General features: G+C 36.7%; 6 protein-coding genes and 1 long non-coding RNA gene across 8 annotated transcripts; 2 read left to right on the top strand and 5 right to left on the bottom strand.

The window, feature by feature from the left end:
- Positions 1–83: 83 nt before the first annotated feature.
- LOC108194713 (uncharacterized) lies at positions 84–1,745 on the bottom strand. Its single transcript, XR_010285946.1, has 3 exons — positions 1,649–1,745; positions 582–1,297; positions 84–255 (listed from the first exon to the last, which is right to left on the bottom strand). It is a non-coding gene; the product is annotated as an uncharacterized LOC108194713 (long non-coding RNA).
- A 1,121-nt stretch (positions 1,746–2,866) lies between these two features.
- Positions 2,867–7,144, top strand: LOC108195429 (phosphoinositide phospholipase C 3). 2 transcript variants are annotated; one of them, XM_064082243.1, is made up of 6 exons: positions 2,867–3,029; positions 3,103–3,200; positions 3,277–3,358; positions 4,158–4,360; positions 4,568–4,650; positions 6,692–7,144. In XM_064082243.1, exons 3-6 carry the CDS (start codon positions 3,347–3,349, stop codon positions 6,889–6,891), a joined length of 498 nt encoding a protein of 165 aa, XP_063938313.1. In that variant the 5' UTR covers positions 2,867–3,029; positions 3,103–3,200; positions 3,277–3,346; the 3' UTR covers positions 6,892–7,144. The 2 variants fall into 2 exon arrangements, with proteins under 2 accessions (XP_063938313.1, XP_017217881.2); XM_017362392.2 differs by having other exon boundaries at positions 3,103–3,358.
- A 4,589-nt stretch (positions 7,145–11,733) lies between these two features.
- On the bottom strand, positions 11,734–13,038 carry LOC108195403 (probable aspartic proteinase GIP2). The gene has a single exon (XM_017362361.2). The coding sequence runs from the start codon at positions 13,036–13,038 to the stop codon at positions 11,734–11,736; it is 1,305 nt and encodes a 434-aa protein (XP_017217850.1).
- An 813-nt stretch (positions 13,039–13,851) lies between these two features.
- On the bottom strand, positions 13,852–15,398 carry LOC108194316 (probable aspartic proteinase GIP2). The gene has a single exon (XM_017361267.2). It carries the CDS (start codon positions 15,361–15,363, stop codon positions 14,002–14,004), a length of 1,362 nt encoding a protein of 453 aa, XP_017216756.1. The 5' UTR covers positions 15,364–15,398; the 3' UTR covers positions 13,852–14,001.
- A 2,316-nt stretch (positions 15,399–17,714) lies between these two features.
- On the bottom strand, positions 17,715–18,857 carry LOC108195321 (probable aspartic proteinase GIP2). The gene has a single exon (XM_017362279.2). The coding sequence runs from the start codon at positions 18,855–18,857 to the stop codon at positions 17,715–17,717; it is 1,143 nt and encodes a 380-aa protein (XP_017217768.2).
- Positions 18,858–20,513: 1,656 nt separating this feature from the next.
- On the bottom strand, positions 20,514–21,860 carry LOC108193699 (probable aspartic proteinase GIP2). The gene has a single exon (XM_064081940.1). The coding sequence runs from the start codon at positions 21,858–21,860 to the stop codon at positions 20,514–20,516; it is 1,347 nt and encodes a 448-aa protein (XP_063938010.1).
- A 1,755-nt stretch (positions 21,861–23,615) lies between these two features.
- On the top strand, positions 23,616–25,176 carry LOC108194305 (probable aspartic proteinase GIP2). Its single transcript, XM_017361255.2, has one exon. It carries the CDS (start codon positions 23,735–23,737, stop codon positions 25,010–25,012), a length of 1,278 nt encoding a protein of 425 aa, XP_017216744.1. The 5' UTR covers positions 23,616–23,734; the 3' UTR covers positions 25,013–25,176.
- Positions 25,177–25,206: the final 30 nt, after the last annotated feature.

The raw sequence follows: 25,206 nt of genomic DNA on the forward strand, positions 1-25,206 counted from the left end.
TTTATAACATCCAACCCATCTTTTACAATCAGATTTAAAATGTGAGCGGAACACCGCATATGAAACAGACTTCCACCTTGAATTAGAGATGCACTGTCCATCTTGTCCAACAGAATTTCAATCATAGCATCATTTGTGGAACAATTATCAACTGTGAGAGATGAAATCTTGGTATCCACATTCCAGTCCATCAAACATTTTAGTAAATACTCACAAAGAACATCTTTCGTATGGGGACAGGGCACATATATGAACCTACAGTGTTATTGTTATTTTAGCAATAACAAGGAAAATAAGTATACTAATCAGCAGCAAAAATCTATGTAATCAGCAGCAAAAATCTGAGTAAGGAACCAGTTAACGGCAAAAAAAGTATACTAATTAACAGCAACCAGTAAAGTAGCCAAATACACATACTAGATACTAATGTAAAGGAGCACACACATATTTATTGCTTGTACAAGGACTCCGTAACTCAGATTCAACATAAACCACAAACAAGCTTGCAATCAAATTACAGAACAGTAAAGGACATATAAATGAACATAGAACATATATATGCATAAAGTTAGACTTGGTACCTCATAATACGGCTCTGTAACATCCAAGAACCATCTATGAAATGAGCTGTTACAGCCATATACCCCTTTTTCTGATTATTTGCAGTCCACAAATCTGTTGTAATTGCTATTCGACTTGAAATACTCTCCAACAAGCTACTGGTCTTCGCTTTCTCATATTCATAAATATGAAAAATCTCACTTTTTATTGTGTTTCTGGAGGGAACTTTGAAGAGTGGCTGAAGCACTGCTGAGTATCTCTTAAATCCAATCTGATCCACAATACAAAGCGGATATTCATGCATGACAATCATCTTTGCTATCTCCGTTTTTGCTACCTCTTGATTGAAATTATAAGCTGCTAGTTGAGGGTGATCTTTGTTGAAATTGCTTGATAAAAGCTTTTGCCTTATACTCTCTTGAGGCTTCTACTTATGTTTCTTCACATAATGATTCTTCAAGTGTGTTGTACCGCTGCCTGAATCACCTTTCAACTGCTTGCTACAATATTTACAAACGGCTTTCAAAACACCGTCCAATGTCTTCTTAGTGTAGTGGTTCCACACCTCACTTCTTTCCTTTCCCGAACCGCCTTCTACAACCATCTTGGAGTCTGTAGCAGCATCATTGTCGATTAATATGACATCTGGATCAGGGGTGGAATTACTGTCTTTGTTGGTTGATTGCACCTCCGGCGAAGGTTCGTGATTGTTGTCTGGGCTAGACATGGCTGCAGCCTGTACAATAACACAATGAGAAGAACATATATAAAACTACAGCATAATCATAATCATGAACAGCAGAAAAATGCACAATTAACATCAATCTATACAATGCAGCAGTACACTATACTCTATAGGCTATACAGGCATCCAATTAACACAGCCATAATAAAAATTATAAAACTACAGCCATAATAAAAGCAACTACAAGATCAATTAACATAAATCTAGGGTTCAATTAGATACACTCAATTAACATCAATCTAGGGTTCAATTAGATACACTAAGATATATCATAATCAAAGTATGATAATCAATACAAGTAGTTATTAAGAGGAAAGAAATCTAGGGTTAAAATTTAATTACGAAATAGAAGCGGAGGCCGGGCGCTCGAACTCGGAGAGGTTGTAGGCGGAGGCCGGGCGGCGAGTTGAAGGGCTGAACTCTGAAGGCGGCGACTTGTTGAGTTGAAGGGTTGAAGAATGAAGAGTGAAGGCGGCGACTTGGTGTCTTGGTCTGTGTCTATGTGTCTGTGAAAAGTGAAATTAGAAGAGTGAAATTAGGGGTTTGTCTACGAGTCGACTACAGCTCTACACTCTACTGTCTATGTGAATAATTGGACTAATAACATATAACTATTTAATATATTACTATAACTTTAACATCTAATATGTTGAATAATATATATATTATGGTCAAAAATATAAATAATATATATATATATATATAATATTATTCGGGTTTTTTTTCGGGTTTCGGGTATGGATCGGGTTTGGATTTCAGGTCGGGTTTCGATACGGAATACCTAATATCCAAATCCAAACTCGTTCGGGTCTAAAAATCAAATCCAAATCCAAAATATCGGGTTCGGTCAAATCCATTCGGATCGAAACGGTCGGATATCCATTCGGATCGGTCTTTTCTGCCGTCCCTAGGCACAGGGGCCTTCTTTAAGCTTGGATGTGGCCTAACAAAGCTCAGCAAAATGAGTATACAGTAATATGTGATAGCCAAACGTTATTAATGCCAGCATCAATCTTATGCTTACTGTATACTTCTCTTCTCAGAATCCTGGCGAAGGAGGTGTGGGCCGTGTGGCCAAGGTGTGGATACTATTTTCGGAAGACAAAATATTCTCTTGCCAGGTGAATCTAACAGTGGATTACACAATCACAGATTGTACTTTTGTACAGGGCTGGATTTCTATTACTAGTTTTTATTCATGGTTCTTGACGAGAACCATCTATACTATATTATAATAAGCCAAAATGGGTATAATTTGTAGTTCTTTTTTTGTTCACGTTTTTTGGTTTCGTCCTACTTTTTTCGTCCTACTTTTTTCGTCCTATTTTTTTGTCTCTTTAGACTACTACTAAAAATAAGTCTCTTAATTTTATTTTACTTCTTAAAGAAATTCTCCTCTATATTATAATAAGCCAACATGGGTATAATTTGTAGTCCTCTTTTTTGTTCACGTTTTTTGGTTTCGTCCTACTTTTTTCGTCCTATTTTTTTGTCTCTTTAGACTACTACTAAAAATAAGTCTCTTAATTTTATTTTACTTCTTAAAGAAATTCTCCTATTAAAATTCTATCTCTGTAGATGTTAGTTTTACAAACAAAAACAAGTACTCGCCTTCTCCCGATGTGCCTCTCCATCCTTTCTCTGAAGCTGTGGCTGTCAAGTAGCGCGGCACCAAAGCTAAACGCGGTTGTGCAACTTGAACCAAACCCAGTCAAAGCGAACGGTAATTACCTAGCATATATTTTCTTTTTAATTTCTTTTAATGAAAATCAGCCTTAAAGTTTTACCATGAACAGAGAGATACAACAATCATGTGAGAAGAAGGCAAAGGCAGATCAGCGACAGACCCACTTGAGTGCTGAACAACTCCTGAAATTCTTGGTTGAAGAGCAAGGTGAGCAAGGAGCCACACTGAGTGAGTGTGAGAGTATAGTTCAGCAAGTTCTTGATAAGAGGCATCACATTGCTAGGTTCACAAGACATTCTTTGAGTCTTGATGACTTTCATCATTTTCTGTTTTCAACTGATCTTAATCCACCCATGTTGTCTAAGGTATGATTTAAGTACTTTGATTTCAATTTGTTTGGTTTTTGAGTTGGGATCTTACTTAGTTGACCTTTTCCACTGTTTTGGGATTTTTTTTTATTTGTTTGTTTTTGATCTTGGATTCTTGATTGGAATTGAGTTAGGGATAAGTGGTAATTAGGAAATTGAATTTTATGAATCTTGGTGTGTGGCGAAATGGACAGACAGAAGATATTAGGATTAAATTAGGACTAAATAGTATTGATGGTATCTGTTTATCTGATTGATTAGACATCAAGATTGTTATTGCACTTATCAAGATTATTATTGCACTTAGGGGGATATATGGGGAATGTTTGGTGTGATTTAACTTATATTTTCGAGAAATTTTCTGGAATAGTTTAAGATATTCCACGAATCTGTTTTTTCTGGCATTAGGCCAATAAAATTCAACTGTTTCCCCAAGGGGGTTGGTTTAGATATTAATCTTTTAACAATGATTAATGGAAATATGAGGGCAACATCACTTTGTTAGTACTCAAATGTGTATATCTTGATTTAACAATACTGAATAGTAATTAGGTAAAATATTCAGCAAAAGAAAATTAGTAATTAGGCTTGCTCAGTTTTGAAATGAAGATATTTTGTAATGATTGTAACCTTGAATGTAACTATTTGATTTTTGTTTTTGTTAAGCCTTTTCTATTTGCATTTGGTAGTCAATATTAAAAAAAAAACAGAGAGAGAAAAATAGTTTCATGTTTTTTCAGCAGGTATGCTTTATCACAAACTTTACAGCTAACATGGACACTTGTTCTATTTTTAGGTCAATCACGACATGACTGCACCACTGTCACATTATTTCATATACACCGGACATAATTCGTACTTGACCAGGAATCAGCTCAATAGTGATTGCAGTAATGTTCCAATCATAGAAGCACTTAAAAGAGGTGTGCGAGTTATAGAACTTGATTTATGGCCAGACTCAAACTCACGCAAGGGTGCTATACAAGTTAAACATGGAGGGTGGGTAACCTATATTAAGATTTTGCTTTATAGTTCTTTTGCAGCTTGATATGTATGTTTGAGTAAAATTGGCAGCTTTCTTGCTATTTTTCGTTGAATTTGTGAATTTACTTAGAAGTTAGTTATTTAGACAAGGCTAGAACTTCAGATACATTGAACATTTTGTCAATTACTGATATGGCTTAATTACCTTCGTTGATCGTGTAGAGGATTGAAGAAATTTGGAATGCTAGCAGTTGCATTGGGGATCGCTGGTGATACAGCCGTGTTTTACGAAGTTAGAATTGTGGGTACGCAAGACAAACTCTTAGATGACACTGGATCTCATTATTTTTACCAGAGTTATATTGAGTGAACCGTGGATTTAGTATTTGGTAAAGCAAGATCACTTTACAAGGTATGCTCCGAAAGTTCTGAAATCTACAGTTTATGACGAGGTTTAGCTCATTGATATAATCTGGTGAATGTTTGCAACTGTTCACAAGAAAAAAATTGTTTAATTGGGTCAAAATTCTCTAAGAATAAAAGAAAATACGATCATCTTTTTAACAGTCCTAGATGCTTCACCCTCTCAAGGTTTAAGTCTTTATGTTTGTAAATTTATTTTTACGGAAGATAATTATGCGCAGACTTGGTGTGTCTGGAGGTCTGTCCAATCACTTTTTAAAAAAAACTTAAATTATTAGTCACCCACATCGTTGCATGTGTAATAGAAATAAGATCCATTCAGTTTTAATTTAGGGAAGTTGATTCCATGCTGTCTATTTTTTCTTAATGTGGGTGTACCACTCTCCCCTAAAAAGATGTAGAAAAGGAGTTATCAAGTCAGGTCTTGGTCTCCATTAAGAGATTATAACTGAGAAGAGAAAGAATAGAATTTATAAATTTGTTATGTACATTGTATGATTCGTAAGTGTGTTGTGGATCATTCGGCAATTTAATACAAGGGGAACAAAATTATGGAAGAGAAATGTCACCTTGAGCTTGGTGAGGTGATTTATTTTTTCATTTATATGTTGTTTGTACCTTGAGAATATTTTTAATAGATCTTTTACATATCAATCTATATGTTTATTGTTAAGTATCTCATGTTAAGGTTAGTTGCGCTGAACCTTTTTGGATTAAAGCATCCTCCTATTTGGTTTTTTATTCGATATGTTATACTGACTTTCAGAGTTTTATTTAGTCACTGCCAATGTTGTAATTGTTTTGTAAGTATTGAATTTCTAAATATGTTTTAGAGTAAGCATAAAAAACTATACTATATACTTTTCCATAGGCATCTGTGGCTGTGTATCTCTTTCATCAAATGAATGGTTTCCGGTTTATAAGTTGTGTTGCTATACATGCCTGTAGAGAAATAACAGACTGTTGTTTGACATTTATGTCCCAAATAGTTGAGATATAATCATTTTATCTCTTTAATCTGTGGCTAGCTTTTAGTGCACTGTGCACCACCTGCCCACAATTAACAAAGGAATTTTAGGTGGTGGAAGTAGCAACTCCGGGGAATGTTAATGTTAAAATTTGTTTTTCGTTTCAGGTGTGTAAATTAGTTGTCTGTGTATAACTCTTACTATGTTACTATAAAGTATAAACCACTAAATGTTTCTTTTCCTTTTATTCTTTTGCGAAGTAACATCCAACTGCTTCTACTGTGTTTATGTTCCACCTACTATGTTTATATATATATATATATATATATATATATTCTAAAATGACTTTTTGTTGTGTCCGAGAGAATTAACTCCCAAGTCTTGACTACTAAAAATGCCTATAATAATAACAGACTGTTGTGTGACATTTTATGTCCCAAATAGTTGAGATATAATCAGTAAAAGTATTACCAAAGTATTCTCGGGAATCTAATATAATGGAAGGCATGGTGTTATTAATTGGTGGTTAGTTTTTAGATATTTTGCCTAGATTATTTATTTTATAAGGTCTTATATACTTTTAACAGACTAAGCTTAGGACAACCATGAATGACTTGCTCCTCTGGATTACATTGTAGCATTAAAAAATGATGAATTTGTTTATACTTATGATAACGTGGCAAAAGTAGTGCAGGGTCACCTAAAATCTCCCTCCCTCCCTGTCTGTTAGCTGAAGTGCCGTTTTCTATAATTTGAATCAATTGGTGATATAGGTTTTGTATCATCAAATATGTCATATGTTGGCATTTCATATAGCTGTGCTGTCATTTGTTTGTCAGCAATATAGTTGTGCTATTTTTTGATATAACTCCTGGGTAATGTTTACATTTAATGTTGCCCATTATAAGGAGTGTCATAATACTACACTTTTTTAATTTGTTTATAAAAAATGTAGGTGCAGAGTCCCTTATTCATTCGTCATCTTCAGTGTACAACATGGCAATGGTGGATGAGGCCGTGTCGTATCAAAACTTGGCAAGCCTTAACAGTACAAAGATGGACCGGAAGATTTTGATCCGTGTAACCAGACTGTGGTTGTCTATATCTGTTGAAGATGAATCTTTTGATGGAGCCAATCTTATTTTTCTTGATTGAAGGTGCTAACATTGAACCTGAGAGGTGAATGCTGGCTAGATCTTTAGGACTACAGTCCAACAAAATTATTTTTTGGTTCCAGAACAGGAGGTCTTGGTTGAAGACTAAGCAACTACAGGGAGACTATAATATTCTCACAAGACATGTATATTTTGAATTAGAATTTATGCAAATCAAAAATTGTTATCTATAATAAATGGTGAGCATCTAAAATACTTGTACAATATTATATTAATTTATTTATTTGTCAAAATATCTTTGCTTTTTCTTTGTATCCTTGTATCTTTATAATATCAATTTAATACTTAACATTATAATTTTTTGTGACTTTGAACAAAGTTATGACTTACAAGTTTTTAGTTAAATTAATTTAACTTTTGAGTTTTGGAATGTCAACCAACTATGTACACATAGTTCTATCATTTAAATATCATTTAAATACTATTGAACGGGCGATTAGGTAATATTAGTATATCTTAGTTAATAAATATTTTCCAATATACACTTTTATATATTTTCTAATAATTATAAATTTTAATATAATGGAATATTAAGATTAAATTGTATATCTCAACAAAGATTTAATAAAATAATTTTATTTTATCTCAACAAATGTGTTAGTTCACCTGCTCTACACATTAGACAAATAAAAATACAAAGAACCAGCTCTTGCTCTCGAGGTATCACCCTCATTGTCGTAGCATTTTCCAATATTATCATATATTAATATTAGAAAAAAATTCACATATGGATAATAAAAATATTTTAATAACTAAAATCTTTAAATGAATAGATTTTTTTTCCAGTAACTAAAAATTTTAGCTCAATATTTTAATATAACTAATTTTTTTCCAATACAATGGTATCATGTGCTATACAATGAAATATGAAAAATATAAGGTAATATTAATCAAAAACCACATTACCATATATTAATATTAAGAAAACATTCACATATATATAAAAAAATTGATTGTTTATACTAATATCTTATAATACAGAAAAATATTGGACAAGACAAATTTTCAAAAGTGAATATAACCAATCGACTAATATAATTTAATATAATTTAATTTAACTAATAAAAAACAGTAATAAAATGATATTAAAATTATAAATAATCAAATTAAAATTATATGGTCGCCCGTGCTTCGCACGGGTTATAGGCTAGTGCTAATTAATTAGTAAACCATTACTTATCCGACATTCCATGATTTCTGAGTGGCGGGCATATCCTCTGTTGTCCCGGGACACCCGGGTTCGACTCTGGCTCACCCCGAGAATTATTAGAACAGATACTAATTTGTAAGGCATATAAGGCTGCATTGTCAAAAAATAGAAAAATCTTTTATTAATAATGTTTGTTATAGATTAGGAAGCATTTTGTTCTATATTTACAGTTTGACTAAAAGATTTAATGTATGTTTTGATCAGGTCATAAACATAAAGGATGTGACCCAAATAATAATACAATTTCACAAAGACAGATGATTTTTAAAAATAAAAAATGTGTGTAAAGTGATTTTAATATATAATCCTGAAACGAATCAAATAGTCACTATAATGAGCGTGTATTATCTAAAAATTATTTCCGCTAAATTTAATTTTGTTATGCATAGAGATAATACTCCCACCTGTTTGAATGTCAAGGACAATTCTTATTCTTCTGATAAAGTCCATCAATGAGCCACGAAGATAGGTCATTTTTTCTACAATTTAAGTTATCTAGACATTCACATCCGCTGTTCATCTAATATATTCTTTCACTTTACTTTTTAAACCATAATCTAATTATGATATCATGCTTCTGACGGTATCTAAATAGAGTGGCCGTGTTTCAAGCATCAATACCATTCTTTATTCTTAGAGCTCGAAGCAAGCCCAATTTTTACAAAGAGGACAGTAGCCAGTGAATGTCATGAGGGTATTGCTAACCGAATCTAATTCAAATTATACAGCGGCGGTTCGGTTGAAGGAGGCAATCTCATCGTCATTGATTAAATCTGCCCAACATGCAGGAGAAGAGTGGGGAGTTTATCAATTGGTACAACGTACACACATGTCTGATTCTCAATCATTTTTTGAATTTAACGAAGTTAATAAAATTAATAAGTTTTTTCGACGGTCTCCGCACACGTAGCGCGAGCAAAATTCCCTAGTTCACGTAAAAAAACCAAGGTTGTAAAAATAGAACTCGGTCCAACTCAGTTTGGTTTCGGAAAAATGAGTACTCGAAACTCGAGAGAGTACTCGGAATGAGTTATTGGATAACTAATCGGGTATTTTTTTAAAATTATTTTTTCATATATAGTTATATACTGATTAATAATAAAACTATCTAATAATATTTATATTTTAATAACACACTTGAAATAATGAAGTTCAAATAAAAGTTATTTGTTTGATAGTTTCTGACATAATAATCATTCACAAGTTTTAATGATAAAACACATATACTTTCTAATTAATGTCAATACTTTGCAAAAAAAAAAGACCAAAACATATATAAATTTACATTTAGTCTCTTTTGAAATAATTTTCAAATAAAACAATAAAAAATTGATAAGTCAAACTCGGATTTGACATAGAGTACTTTCAAACCGAGTTTTGATCGATTTTTAATAAATCGGTTTTGAACCCGAATACTCGGAACTCTAATCAGATGAGGGGTTAAAAACGAGTACTTGGAATGAGTACTCGGCCGACTCGTCGATTTTTTGGACACTGCAAAAAAAACTAGTCACTTGATTATACTAGCAAATAACATTTATATTGTTTCTTAGCCAACCTGTTTTTAACGTCCCTTTGATCCTTTTTCCTTGTTCTCTGTACTCTGATACTGATCCTCCACAGTATCAACTTTACATTTTGAAACTTTATTTTTAACCATATCAAGTGTGATTTCATTAGTCCTGAGTTTTAGAACACTTTGTAAAAAACCCACAAATTTCTCAATGTTGGAACTTGGAACCGAAACTGATACACCATACCACTATACATGTCCAAAAAAGAACCCAATTTCAGAAACTGATACACCATACCACTATACATGTCCAAAAAAGAACCCAATTTCAGATTATCTTGCACTTTTAGATCAACGCCATTATTCTTGCACCCCGGAGTATTGAGGAGCTACCTCTGTTATAAACAGGGGATCAATTCAGACAATTCTAGTAACATTTTAGAAACAGGGGATCAATTACTTGAAATGGAGGCAACTCGGAATGTTACATTACAGTAGAATCCTTTTAAGTTATAATGAATTGCAAGAATCAACATGCTTCAAAATGCATTGCAAACAACTCTTTTATAGAAAGTGTAGTGTGAAGACATTTCTTATTTAGTGGTCACTACTCAAAAAGTTCTCTTGTTGGAAATTGCCGTTGTACTATTTTACTGAAAATTCTCAAGGAAGACATTTTACAGAAAAGAGATTAAACAGTCTTATTAGAAACTCATACATCCTAATTGTTAGGAGTTTTTTTTTTCTTTCCCGAAACTCATTCACTGTGAACTTCCATTTATTTCTTGAACTACCCAACTATATATTGTTTCCACTTTCCAGGGTATCAAGCTATATGACTCGAGATTGGCCACAAGTCGTATTTCGAAATAAAAGTGAAGGGCTGATCCCTAGCTTTGAGGAACCAAGATCGAATTCAAGAAGATAATTCTCCATTTGACGGCCTCCTATCACAACTGAAGTTCTTGGATTAGACCCTCCATCCACAAATGCCATGCATAAGACGTCCTTCTTTACTGAGACCATTGAATTGGCACCGCGGAATCTCCAATGTTGCTTGCCTGCCAGACCAGTACTGATGTATGGCACTACAGGTCCTGTTTAGCCTTTGGCTACAGATTTAGCGTCTAAACATGCTCCGAAAGGTGCCACAGACGCTACTCGTTTCATTTTTCTGAGCACTGAAGCTTTTATGAAATCTCTGACAAGGCTGTTATAGACTGAAGTCTCTAATTTTGTGAAGGGAGTATAGTACTAAGTTTAGTGCCCCCAGGCCTTCTTTGTTAATGGATAGCAAGAAGCATTGACAGGGACAACTGGACAAGTTTATCATCGATGTTCCTTTGCAATGACTTTATTCTCAGACCAATGTTCCTTAGCAATGTCTTTATTGTATGGCTGAGAAAAATAAATTGAAACTGGGTTATGATCTGTGTGCATGCAATGGGTTACCTATATGTGATTAATCAGCAGACACTGCAATTTGGGAAACTTAAAAAGATACTCGAATGTGGCAATAAATCAAACTGAACTGCTTTCTTGTGGAGTCCCCCAAATTAAGCTATTGTCGTAAATTGTTGGTTAACAGGGAGCGCTCAAGAAGCTTTGAGTTGCTAGCAATGATAAAAGGGAGATTCTTGCAGATGCATCATTATAACATCTCGTGAGAGTCATACATGCAAGTATCATGGATTAGTTGAACTAATGTAGGTTCACATATGTTATGATTAGGAGCGTATACAATGTGCATAAAGCAGAGCCATGTATATAAAACTCTTCGTCAGGGAGACTCCCCAAGTATTTAACATGCTATATGTACAACTACCACTTCTTAAATCTTACCGTTACTGCTACCTTGTTTTCTGAAGCAGGCAGGATCGGTTTCTAATTAGCCTATTTCAGCTGATTGTGGTATACTGGTATTGCTTTATTGTTCCGCTTGGATTGTTATTTAATTTTGAGCTCAACAAATTCACTGATAATCAAACTCTGAAACATTTTCCAAAAAGAAAATAAACAGTTTATTAAAAGCTCTACATAGCCTAATCACACTGAACTCAGACTATCATAATCCTGACTAGATAATTGTTTCACGAAACCTACAACAGTCGAGACTGGGTGCAAGTTGTATTGCGGAACAGAAGTGAAGTGCTAATCCCCAGCTTTGAGGAAACGAGATTGAACTCAATAAGATAATTCTCCATCTGATGCCCTCCTATGACAAGAGAAGTTCTTGGCTTCGACCCTCCATCTACAAATGCCAGGCACAACACATCCTTCTTCACAGAGACCATCGAATTAGCACCGTAAAATCTCCAATGCTGCTTGCCTGCAAGACCAATATCTATGTATGGCACAACAGGTCCTGTCTGGCTTTTTGCTACAGAAATAGCTCTGAAACACGCACTAAATGGTGCCACAGAGGCCACTCTTTTCATCTTTCTGAGCGCCGCAGCCTTCTTAAAGTCACTGACAAGAACCTTATACATGGAAGTCTCCAATTTGGTAAAAGGAGTCACCGTACTAAGTTTAGTGCCCCCTTCGCCATTCTTGTCAATGGATAGCAAAGAAGCATTGACAGTGACCGGCCTGTTGTCAACACTAATCGACGTAACATCTATGAAGTATTCGTCCGAATGGTCACCTTCGCTTGATACAGGAGCAGTGCTAACAGGATTGATGACAAGCTTTGTAGTGAGCAATTGTTTAGCAATGTTCTTATTGTATGGTGGAAAAAAATAAGGCCCCCCACCAATAAACATGTGGCCAAGTGGATATTCGGTTGTGGAGGGTAGACAGAGAGCAAATTTATGAGGTTTTCTAAACTTGGTTGACAATTGTGAATGTAATGAAGTTATGGTATTTGCAAGGCCTAGCATACCTTTGGTTGCATTGGACAGGCCTCTCAGCAGATCTGAATCTGCACATGAGAATGGAAATGGTTTGGGCAATTCGTACGTTAGCCCGACTGACAATCCATTGGTATCTGACATGTACAAGTTATCCTCTCCGAGGCCTTGGGCATACAGACCATTAGTATATGGATTGTAGGAGAAGACGGCGCAGGTATTGTTGGTGCACCCTGGTCTGCTGGTAGGTAGATTGCAGCCAACGCAACCACCGCTCTTTACATTATTACATTTTGTAGAGCCGCAGCTGATGGGCTTATAGGTTGGTAATTTGAAGGTGTCACAATCGAACCAGGTGTGTTGGCCACCAAGATCCACGACTACATCTACATAGTTGCTTCGTGTGGAAACTTCTAGTGAAGTGTAGTACTGAAGGGCTCTTGTGTCTTTCCTTACGGAAAATAGAAAAGCCTTGGGTTTGAACTGGGCTGCAGCTGAAGATATTCCAACAGCAAAGAGAAAGATAATTAGGCTATGGTGGAGTGAGGAAGACATTGTTGTAGGTTGGTGTGTAAGAGAGTGCAATTTAGACCAGCATATATAGAGGTTTTCGAGATCTGTCAAAGTTCAAAGCAAGTAGATGAATAAACAACATACATTGTTTAGTATTTTCACACATGGGGTAAATGCGCTAGATTTATATAGTCTAAGTTTTCAAACTTGTATCATATTCCCGTTGAGATTTACATTATCCTAATTATCAACTTGTATCATATTCCCGTTGAGAGAATTCAGCTCTATCCAGACTTAAAATGAACTACATTGTCAGAAGTAAATGAACAAGCACCAGTAATTGCTGGATTACTTGGATTCCACATTTTCTCCCGAGGTTTTCTTTTTTTTATTTAAGATTATAACGTCGGTTACAGTAAATTTAGATATCCACGCACACATATTTATTTTCACCGAGGCTCAAATCCTACTGTCCTCATATTGATCAGACTGTGATGCGGGATTATGAGTTAAGACAATAACTTTGAACTCTTCTACTTGCTGAAATGCCGCAAGGTTATCTGAGAAGGATCAACACAATCGTCTTTATTTTTCCTTAGAAGTAATTCGAAGCTAAAATGATAGCTTCCGGACATGCTTGACTTGTTTTTTTAAATGTTCTTTGGAAGATACACACACGAGGAAGAACCGAAAAGTGTTGAATTAAGGGAAGCTAACTAGCTTTATCATCTGTATTTCATTAAGATCGTAAGTTATATAGAAAATATTTAATATTCAAAATGATTAGTTCCTCGTGAAACAAAAATTTGTTTACTTGCAAAATTTTAATCTATCTTGATTCTTAATGCTCCCTGCTAAATTTTTCCCGAATTCGCTACAATATAAATCTGTAATTCTACATGAGTTTCATCCCATACTCATATGAGCTAGCAAGAGTCTGAAGAACATGTGACATTTTAATTTATTCAAGATTGTATTGCTACTCTGTATCTTTAGCTCATGAATCTACAAGACGCGGAACTGTTGGCAAGTTGTATTGCGGAACAGAAGTGAAGTGCTAATCACCAGCTTTGAGGAAACCAGATCGAACTCGATAAGATAATTCTCCATTTGATGCCCTCCAATGACAACAGAAGTTCTTGGCTTGGACCCTCCATCCACAAATGCCAGGCACAACACATCCTTCTTCAGCGAGACCATAGAATTAGCACCGTAAAATCTCCAATGCTGATTGCCTGCCAGACCGATATCAATGTATGGCACAACAGGTCCTGTCTGGCTTGTCGCTACAGAACTAGCTCTGAAACACGCACTAAATGGTGCGACAGAGGCCACTCTTTTCATCTTCCTGAGTGATGCAGCTTTCTTGAAATCACCGACAAGGGCCTTATAGATGGAAGTCTCTAACTTGGTATAAGGAGTCACCGTAGTGAATTTAGTGCCTCCGTAGCCATTCATGTCAATGGATAGCAAAGAAGCATTGACAGAGACAGGCCTGTTGTCAACACTAATCGACGTAACATCTATGAAGTATTCATCCGAATGGTCACCTTCGGTGTATATAGGGGCTGTGCTAACCGGATTGATGACAAGTTTTGTAGTGAGTAATTGTGTAGCAATGTTTTTAGTGTACGGTGGAAAATAATATGGGCCGCCTCCAATAAACATGTGACCAGGGTTAAGCTCAGAAGTGGAGGGTAGGCACAGAGCAAATTTATGAGGTAACTTAAATTTTGATGACCACTGTGAATGTAACGAAGTTACGGTATTTGCAAGGCCTGTCATGCCTTTGGTTGCATTCGACAGGCCTCTCAAGAGATCCGAATCAGCACACGAGAAAGGAAATGGTTTAGGCAATTTGTGCAATTCCCCGACTGCCAGGCCATTGGTTTCTGTACTGAATAAGTTGATCTCTCCTAGGCCTTGCGCGTAAAGATCATTAGTGAATGGATTGTAGGAAGACACGCCGCAAGTATTGTTAGTGCAGCCTGGTTTTGGAGGTAGATTGCATCCAATGCAGCCGTTGCTCTTGACATTGTTGCATTTTGTAGTGCCACAGCTGATGGGCTTATAGGTTGGTAAGTCGTATGAGTCACAGTCGAACCAGGTGTGTTCGCCACCAAGATCCAGCACCACATCTACAAAGTTGACTTGGGTGGAGAATTCTAAGGTAGTGGAGTACTGAAGGGCTTCAGGGTCTTTTTTAATGAAGTAGAGAAAAGCTTTGGGCTTGGCCTGGGCTGCGGCTGAAGATAGTGCAACAGCCAAGAGAAGGATAAGTAGAGTATAGTGGAGTGCTGAAGACATTGTTGTGTGTTGGTTTGGTAAGAAAATGCAATTTAGACCAGGATATATAGAGACTTTCATGATTGTGTACAAAGTTGTTTAGTATTATTTACCTGCATGGGGAAAGTAAGGGGGAGATATGCAAGATCAGATTTGGACAGTCCATCAATGAACCTTATCCTATTCTAAGTATTGAATTTGCTGTCCGTTTCATTATTTTAAGTTCCCACTTGTATCATATTCCCGTTGAGGAAATTCAGCTCTTTTCCAGATTTAGGGGTTGTTTGGATGCTAGATGGGAATGAGAATCGGAAATGTGAATGAATGGTATGAGAATGAGTATCACGGGGATGTGGAAGGAATGATTTACCTATCAAGTGGGAATGAGGTTCACATTCCATATCACAAAATGGCTAATCCAAACACCAACACATATATTTAAGGTGCCGATTCCTATTAATCAGGTTCATTAACCAAACGTCCCATTAATACGTCCCATTAATAATGACTTCAGGCAACTTGTATTCATCTTTTCAAATCTAAGAAAATGACAAGAACATGTTTGTTAGATGCTGTCGATGTTAATATTTGTCACCAGGAGCAGGTGAATAAAGTATTTACACACATGGGGAAAAGTAAGGATGGAGATAACTTTTGAATCATATTCCCGTTAAGAGCATCACAGAACTCAGCTCTGTTCCAGACTTAATGACTTGGAGTAGAAGTACATGAAGTAAATAAATCATGCAATCTACCCAATTTTAATCACATTGAACCTGATGGTCAAGGAACTCTTAATTCATATAGTAGTTTTCTAGTCGTTAACTATGCAACAACTATTCAACATATGAGATCAAAAATTCTGCTCTTCCATACCGTAACAAATTTTTTGTCGGAAGATATACCTCTTTCAGGTAACTTCTTTTCATATTTAATTATACGAAAAAAGAGGAAAAAATAAACTGATTTTGTTCTTAAATTTAAACAATGCTGATTATTGAGCATTTGGGAAAAGACCGTCGTGCTATGCATAATAAATTAGATGAAAATATTGGGAGACAAACTCTTAATCTAATAGTAGCAAGTGTAGCGTGAAGCCACTGCCAGATCTTGAGCAAATCTAGCAGGCCGATGCATAAAAAATGCTACTCCAATTGTACGGTACTACATATTTTACTACTCCACCTTGTCTTGATACGTAAGGGTCGTTTGAATTAGTTTAAAAGAAGTGACTTTTCTTTTAAAATTAAAGAAGTGGAATAAAAAAAAGAAGTAAATAAGTTAATAAAGTGTTTGGAAAAGAAGCAGAAGCTATGAGATAAAAGCTAGCATTCTCAGCTTCTTAAGAGTGTTTCTGCTTATTTATACGAAGAAAAGCAGAAGTCAGGAATAACTAAAGCTTCTCTCAACCAAACAGCCGCAACATAAAAAGTATTAAAGTAAAGGATTCTACTGTTTAATTACTGAAAACATAGTGTTAGGATTCTATTTTGTTTTGAGGAAGACAGGCTCACAATCGGTAAAAATATATACCTTTATAAGATCAGGTATGTTATATGTTTCATCCCATACTCATGTGAGCTGGAAGAGTCCAAACATGTGCATTGTTAAAGATTACATAAGCTCAAAACTGAAAATGATCAAGCTTATTTGTCACCCAGTCTGTCTCTTCAGCGCCCAAATTTGAATTCCTTCTGTCATTTCTTATTTTTCAAGTAGATTACTTCAACGACCCAAAATTCCTGAACCTTCTGCTCATGAACAAATGAATCTGGTGTATATGAAAAAAAATGAATACTAGGAGGAATAGAAACACAATTTCTTGCCTTTAAACAATTTGTAGTAAAATGATCGTGTCTTATATCAAGCATAAACAAGTTGCAAGAGAATATTTTATATCGACGTTCTGAGATTTCAGTAAAATATTGAGGCTCCACTGACGAAATTCAACTTGTAATCAAATCGGAGTTTAAATTGAACTTTAAATATCTTCATTGTCATCTCAGAGCCTCCTCAGCACTCAGCATGCAAAGGTCACTTTCAACAATGTTCAATGGACTCTACTTTATATTCCATTAAGGCTCGGTCTTGGTTGTGATTAACACATTCTCTATTTACTGTTTAGATCAGCTGTTAAGACATGGCAAGTTGGACACTAGTAGTTTTAACAAATCACAACAAATTATGGATGACTATGAGAATATCCTCCAAGAAATTTACAAACAACGGCTGATAGCCAGATATTAGATAAAAACAAAGGCAGCTGGTTCAGAACATACGTATGTTAGTAACATATATATGCATCAAAAACTTAGGATCAACCTACTCACCGCTTTTTTTCCGCTGAACATATGCTACTAACATACGTGTGTCAGGGACCTGGACCAAAAAACATATGCGTAAACTGCTAATCAACAATCCACAAATCTCAACTACCTAAGTGGAGACTGGGAGCAGGTTGTGTTGTGATATAAAAGCGAATTGCTGATTCCAAGCTTTGAGGAAACAAGATCAAACTCAATAACATAATTCTCCATCTGATACCCTCCTATGACTATCGGAGTCCTTGGCTTTGAGCCTGCATCCAAAAATGCAAGGCACATCACATTCTTATTAACCGCTACCATTGTGTTTGCACCATAGAATCTCCAGTCATGATCATTTCCTGCTAAGCCAATATCTATATACGGAACTAAAGGTCCTGTCTGACTTGTGGCGATAGATTTAGAGCTGAAACATGCCCCGAAGGGCTCCACGGATGCTACTCTTTTTATCTTTCTCAGTGCTGCAGCTTTGTTAAAATTATCTACCAGAGCCTTGTAAATGGAGGTCTCCAATTTAGTATATGGAATGATTGTACTGAGTTTTGTCCCACCGTTGCCTTGTTTGTCGATGGATAGCAAGGAAGAGTTCACCGCAACAACCTTGTGATCGACACTAATAGATTTGATATATATGAAGTACTCATCTGATGGGTCACCTTCTGTATATGCTGGAGCAGTACTTACAGGGTTAATCACGAGTGGCGTGGTAGATAATTCTGTTGCTATATCTTTATCATAGGGAGGATACATGTATTTTCCCCCACCGATGAAGATTTGGCCTATTACATAATCAGATGCAGAAGGCATACAAATAGCAAATTTATGAGGCAGATTGAATTGGGCTGACATTTGTGTATGCAACGAAGTTGTGGTATTAGCTAGGCCTGACATACCTGTGGTTGAGTTAGATAAGCCTCTTAAAAGATCTGAATTAGCACAAGAAAATAGATATGGCTGAGGAGAATGGTAACTCAATCCGATGGATAGGCCATTGGTAGAAACAGAATCAATGTACAACGCGTCCTCCCCAATGCCTTGGGCATAAAGATCATTGGAGTACGGATTGTATGAGGCGACGCCACAAGTATTGTTGGTGCACCCTGGTTTGCGAGGAAGATTGCAACCAACACATCCAAAGTTCTTAACATTTCTACATTTTCTAGAGCCACATTTGATGGGCCTGTATGTTGGTAAATCAGAGCCATTGCCACAGTCGAACCATGTGTGTTGGCCTCCAAGATCGATGACCATGTTTTTAAAGTTATGTGGGCTTGAAAATTCTATGGTAGTATAGTACTGGTTTGTGTCGACGTCTTTCCTTATGGGAAAAAGAAGTGAAGTGGGCTTTGGTTTTGTGGTCTGAGCATCTGAAAAGGAGAACAAGAAGAGTATTGCTAAGAAAAGTAAGAGGAGATGATAGCAAGTGCAAGAAGACATTGTGATGTATGGATTTGCAAGGTTCCAGACTGAGTGCAAACCAGTACAAAATATATAGACACTCCGTTGTATTGTATTCCACTATCGTCTATTCTTACGTGGAAAACAGCAAATCAAGTTCGAAGTTTCCTTGCTCAAAACTCTTGTTTATTACTTGAGTGCAAGTAATCAAGATGGGTCCAACGAACCTCCTTAGCAGTCAGCACTCAGCATGCAAAGTTTGTATTCAACAATGTCCAACGGACTCTCCTCTATAATGAAAGTTCAGTCTTGGTAGCACTATATAATGTTTAAATCAGTTCTTCATACACAAGCAAGTTAAATATATAATATTTGATTCTGAGAATATCTTCTGCAGAAGATTACAAACAATGGATTTTAGCTAATGGAAAGTGGAGCCGGCACACTCCTGTCTACTTTCATTTTGAAGACTTGCAACTTGCAAGAAATATAATACTCTTTACTACCTGAGTGTAGACTAAGAGCAGGTTGTATTGTAAAATAAAAGTGAACTAATCTCAAGCTTTGAGGAAACCAGATCAAACTCAAGAACATAGTTTTCCATCTGATACTCTCCTATGACTATCGACGTTTTTAGCTCTGACCACTCAACCCCTACACTTACAAAGGCAAGAGCAAGCACATCCTTATCAACCGGTACTAATCTGCACCATATATTCTCCAATAATTATGGTTTCCCACTAAGAAAATATCTATATATACGGCACTGCAGGTCCTGTTCGACTTTTGGAAATAGTTTTAGAGATAAAACATGCTCCAAATGGAGCCACAGGTGCTACTCTTTTCATATTTCTGAGTGCTGCAGTTTTGTTGAAACTATAAAGAGCATTGTAGATGGAAGCCTCCAGTTTGGTAAAAGGAGTAACTGTACTGAGTTTAGTCCGTCAATTTCCTTCGTTGATGGTTAGCAAAGAAGAGTTGAAAGCAAGAAGCTTGTGATCAACACTAATAGATTCAACATTTATAAAGTGCTCATTGGAAGGATCACCTTTCCAGTAGGTAGCAGCAATACTTACAGGATTCGTCACAAGTGGCGTGGTCAATAGTTCTTTTGCTATATTTTACGATAGGGTGGATACATATACATGCCTCCACCAATAAAGATTTGGCCTAGTATATAATCAGAGGCAGAAGGCATACAAAGTGCTAGTGACTGTTTTCTTTAACATGAGTCATCAATAATAATTCAGGAAAATGCTGCCTTTTTTGGCCTAATATATCCATGAAAGCTGTTTTGAACATAAAATTTAGGACATCTACATTTTTATTCATTAAGCAGATATAGAACTAGAAGAAATTATGACAGGACTGATGTTCCTGTCAAAATAACTTTCATAAGATGTACAACACACGAACAGTCAAAAAAATTGACCCTACATGAACCAAACAATCTTAACAAAATGCTTAGTGATCAACAGAACCAACAAGTTTTCTTTTCCAAGCTCAATATCAGAGTCGAGACTGGGAGCAGGTTGTATTCATAAGCAAGAGTGAAGTGCTAATCCCCAGCTTTGTTGAGTCGATATCAAACTCAATGAGAAAATTCTCCAATTGATACCCTCCAATGGCAATAGATGTTTTCGGGTTTGGCTTGTACCCTGCATCCACAAAGGCAAGGCACATCACCTCCTTATTTAGAGGAACCATTGAATTGCCACCATAAAACCTCCACCGCTGGTTGTCTGGCAACGTAAGGTCTATAAGCGGGACTACAGGTCCCGTTTGGCCTTTTGCAATAGTTTGAGAACTGAAACATGCTCCAAATGGCGCCACAGAAGCTACTGTTTTCATCTCTCTGAGTGCAGCAGCTTTCGTAAAATCATTTACCAGAGCCTTGAATATGGAAGTCTCCAAGTAGGTAAAAGGAGTAATGGAACTGATTTTAGTACCCCCTGCACCTTCTTCATCAAAGGATAGCAGGGAAGAGTTAAACTCGACCGGCTTCCCATCAACAACTATAGACTTAACATTTATGAAGAATTCTTTAGATGATTCACCTACGGCATATAAAGGGGCAGTACTTTGAGGATTAATAACAAGTGGGGTAATGATTAATTCTTTGGCAATGTCTTTACTGTATGGTGGAAACATGTAAGGACCACCACCTATGAACATGTGGCCTGGTGTTTTGTCAGACTTGGTAGGCAGACAAAGAGCAAACTTATGAGGTAACTTAAACAGGGTTGACATTTGTCTAGGTAACGAAATTGTGTAATTAGCAAGACCTGTCATGCCTACGCTTCCCACGGGTAATTTTCTCAGTTGTATCGGATTTGCACAGGAGAATTGAAAAGGTTTGGGGGATTTGTAGTTGAAACTGATGGTCAGGCCATCAGTTGAATCAACCAAGAATGTGTCCTCTCCCAGGCCTTGGTCAGAAAGATAATTGGTGAAGAAATTGTAAGAGTCAACACTGCACGTATTGTTGGTGCATCCGGGCTTGCTAGGTATTGGGAGATTGCAGTTCTTGCAGTCGTCGCAGAACAAGCTGCATCCTTCTGCTTTGGCGATTTTGCATTTTTGGGAGCCACATTCGATGGGCTGGTAGGTTGGTAAATTGTAGATGTCACAATTGAACCAGGTGAGTTGGCTACTAAGGTTTATGACTACTTCCACATGGTTCTCTTTTGATGAAACCTTCAAGGTAGTGAGGTACTGCTTTGTTCTGTGGTCTTTTCTTATTGGAAAGACAAGTGCAGCGTGCTTTGCTTTCTTAACCTGAGCTTCTGACTTAAGAAAGAATAAGAAGACAATCACCAAGCAAAAGCGAATATGGTAATGGATGAATGATGCCATTATCAGTTATGAAATTTGCGAAGATAGAGCAAACTGAAACATAAGAAATAGGAATGCTGGAATGGTAATGTTTAGGAAATCTTTACAAATATATATAGGCAAGTGGCACAGATGGTGGAAATCTTTGCAAAAATATATACTCTAGGAAATACTATGGAACAAAACAGCCCCATAGTATCGTGCACTGGTCCCGTATAGAAAGGTTCGTGTCCAACTTCCATGCATGTTGAGATGTCATGTAGGTGCTTGTGAACAAAACTGTCATAATTGGATGTTCAGTTGTTGGCACTTGCCAAATTGCATGTAAACAAGTAAGTGGAAATTGATCATACTGGGGGTGGTGGCTGCCAAAGAAGAACATTATCAGTTCATTTTATAAGGAAGAAACAATTCATATAATGTGAACAAAAAGAAACTCTGGGGGCTTTGGTCTCTTCTCTTGGGTGTCTGAAATGGTCAACAAAGGAAAACGAAGGGGATATTTTTCAAAGCATGGTATTAGTAAAACCATTAGCACGTTATAGAACCTAATTTTCATGTGTTTGCTTGATTTTTTTTCCAATGGAGTATTTAACTGCAAGTTGTTACAATGCTGAAAATTCTGGGACCTGGTATTCTAAAGAAACGATTTGTATATAGAAAGACTGGTGTCGAGTCAATGTCGTGCGGAGTTAATTGGATGCATACTGAACATTACAGTGTTGAGATGAAATAGAGGAGGAAGATTTGTACGTTACCTCCTTAGCTCCTTTCTTTACCTACTAAGCCAATTTTTCTGCAGAGAAAACCGGAGATTGTTTGCTACAGAGTGTGCAAACTCCAGAACATGGACTCATATTTTTTTACATATACCATTGATTGGGACCAAGAAATAAGGCGTTAATATCTACCACGTCTTTCATAATCTGCGAGCATACCTCCGGTGACAGTAACCGTTTTACGAACCTGTAAATATTAAGAACACTGAACATGACAAATTTAGGCATTAAAGGAAACATATCTATATCGACTTTAGGCCAAGCAGACACAGCAATAAACAAACAATTGGATTACTAAAATCTTTCAGCTAGAGACAAAGAACCACCTTTTTAAATTTTAAATGTGGCACTGATTCAAAATTCAGGAGCCAGTGGGCTATAAACAACTACAAGGACAGGACAAGAGCACGGTATTAGTAAAACCATTACGACGTTATGGAACACAATTTTCATGTGTTTGCTTGATTTTTCTTCCGAAGGAGTTTCAACTGTAAGTTGATACAATGCTGAAAATTCTGGGACCTGGTATTCTACAGAAACGATTTGTATATAGAAAGACTGTGTCGAGTCAATGTCTTACATTGTTAATAGGTCGGTAAGATGAAATATAGGAGGAAGACCTCCTTGGTTCCTTTCTTTACGTATTAAGCTAATTTTTCTGCAAAGAAAACAGAGATTGTTCGCTACAGAGTTCACTCATTAATGCAATACAGACTCCAGAAAGTGTAATTACATTTTTTTACAGATGCCATTTTCTAGAGCTAAAGACAAAGAAACGCCTTCTGAAATTTAAAATGTGGCTCTGATTCGAAATTCAGGAGCAAGTAGACTATAAACAAGTGCAAGGTAAGGACAAGAGCCTGTTAGGTAGTCATATTATCATGGAAAGCAGGGGTCTCCCCAAGTCAAGTTGTGTTTTATACTGTTACATAATTTTCTGCAGAAATAGTTATCTGTATAACTCCCACCAGCTGCGTCCAATTAATCAATTTAATTTACACCATTTTTCTTCGATTGGCTGGGTGCCTATCTTGACTATTCCCTAGGGACTTCTATTAAAGAGCAATGAGCTTCCACAGCTTCAAACACACCTTCTAATCTTCTACATTTCCCATAATGATTTCTTCTTCTACTATGATTTCCAGTCACTTGTTTCTCATTTGCTGTCTCCTTTTCATTGCTTCATCGACAGCCCAGACTCGGCCCAAAGGCATCATCCTTCCTGTCACAAAAGATCCATCAACTTTGCAATACATAACAGAACTCAAACAGAGAACACCTCTTGTTCCTGTTAAACTAGCTGTTGATCTCGGTGGTCAGTTCCTCTGGGTTGATTGTGATAAAGGCTACACCACCACATCGTACATTCCATCGCGTTGCAACTCGGCCTCATGCTCACTTTCCAAGGCCGGTAGTTGCTTAACCGAGTGTTACTCCCCCTCAAGGCCTGGTTGCACAAACAATACGTGCATGCTGTTCCCCGAAAACCAATATGCTCCCATAGCAACAAGCGGGACCTTAGGTTCCGATGTCCTCTCCGTGCCATCTGCCTTTGGGGGGCCACCTGTCACCATATCAAAATTCCTCTTTGTCTGTGGCACTACATTTTTATTAGAAAATCTTTCGAGTGGTGTCACTGGCATGGCAGGGCTCGGAAGGACTAAAGTGTCACTCCCTTCCCAATTCTTCGCTGCATTTAGCTTTAAAAAAAAATTCGGAGTGTGCTTGAGTTCAACTTCATCAAAGGGTGCCATATTTTTCGGAGAATTTGATTCTTCAACAGCACCTCTTACGTACACTCCACTCCTCACCAATCCAGTAAGTACTGCAGGCGTTTACACTGCAGGTGAAGCTTCTACCGAGTACTTCATTGGCGTAAAATCTATCAATATCAACCAAAAACCTGTCAAACTAAACGCCACACTGTTGGCCATCAACGCAACTGATGGTTATGGCGGAACCAAGATTAGCAGTGTGGACAAATACACAACACTGGAAGCTTCAATCTACAATGCAGTAACTAATGCATTTGTAAAAGAATTGAATGTGCCTACAGTTCCATCCGTGAAGCCATTCGGTGCATGTTTTAGTGCCAAGAACATAGGCACATTGTACACAGGCCCGGATGTTCCAACCATCGATCTCGTGTTACAGAGCAAGGACGTGTACTGGAGGATTTATGGCGGAAATTCAATGGTACGTGTTAACAACAACGTCTGGTGTTTAGGATTTGTGGATGGAGGAGTGAACTCTAGAACTTCAATAGTAATTGGAGGGTATCAAGTTGAAGAGAATCTGTTAGAGATTGATTTTGCTGCTTCTAAGTTAGGATTCAGCCCTCTCTTGTACCGTAAACAAATTTGTGCCAACTACAACTTCCAGGCCAAATCATGAGTAATTTGTAACTACAAATGCTCACTTGTTTTTCCTTGTTTTAGTTTTCTTCTTCAATATGAATGTGACTTTTGATACATTCATGAATAACAGCTAGTTTAACAGCTACTTGATGTTATAATAAGAAGTGCCTTTTTAAAAAACAAATCTGTAGATTGAGAAAACACATATACCAAGTTTGGAAATGACTTCTT

The sequence above is a fragment of the Daucus carota genome, chromosome 7, assembly GCF_001625215.2.
Source record: "Daucus carota subsp. sativus chromosome 7, DH1 v3.0, whole genome shotgun sequence".
NCBI classification, from domain to species: domain Eukaryota; kingdom Viridiplantae; phylum Streptophyta; class Magnoliopsida; order Apiales; family Apiaceae; genus Daucus; species Daucus carota.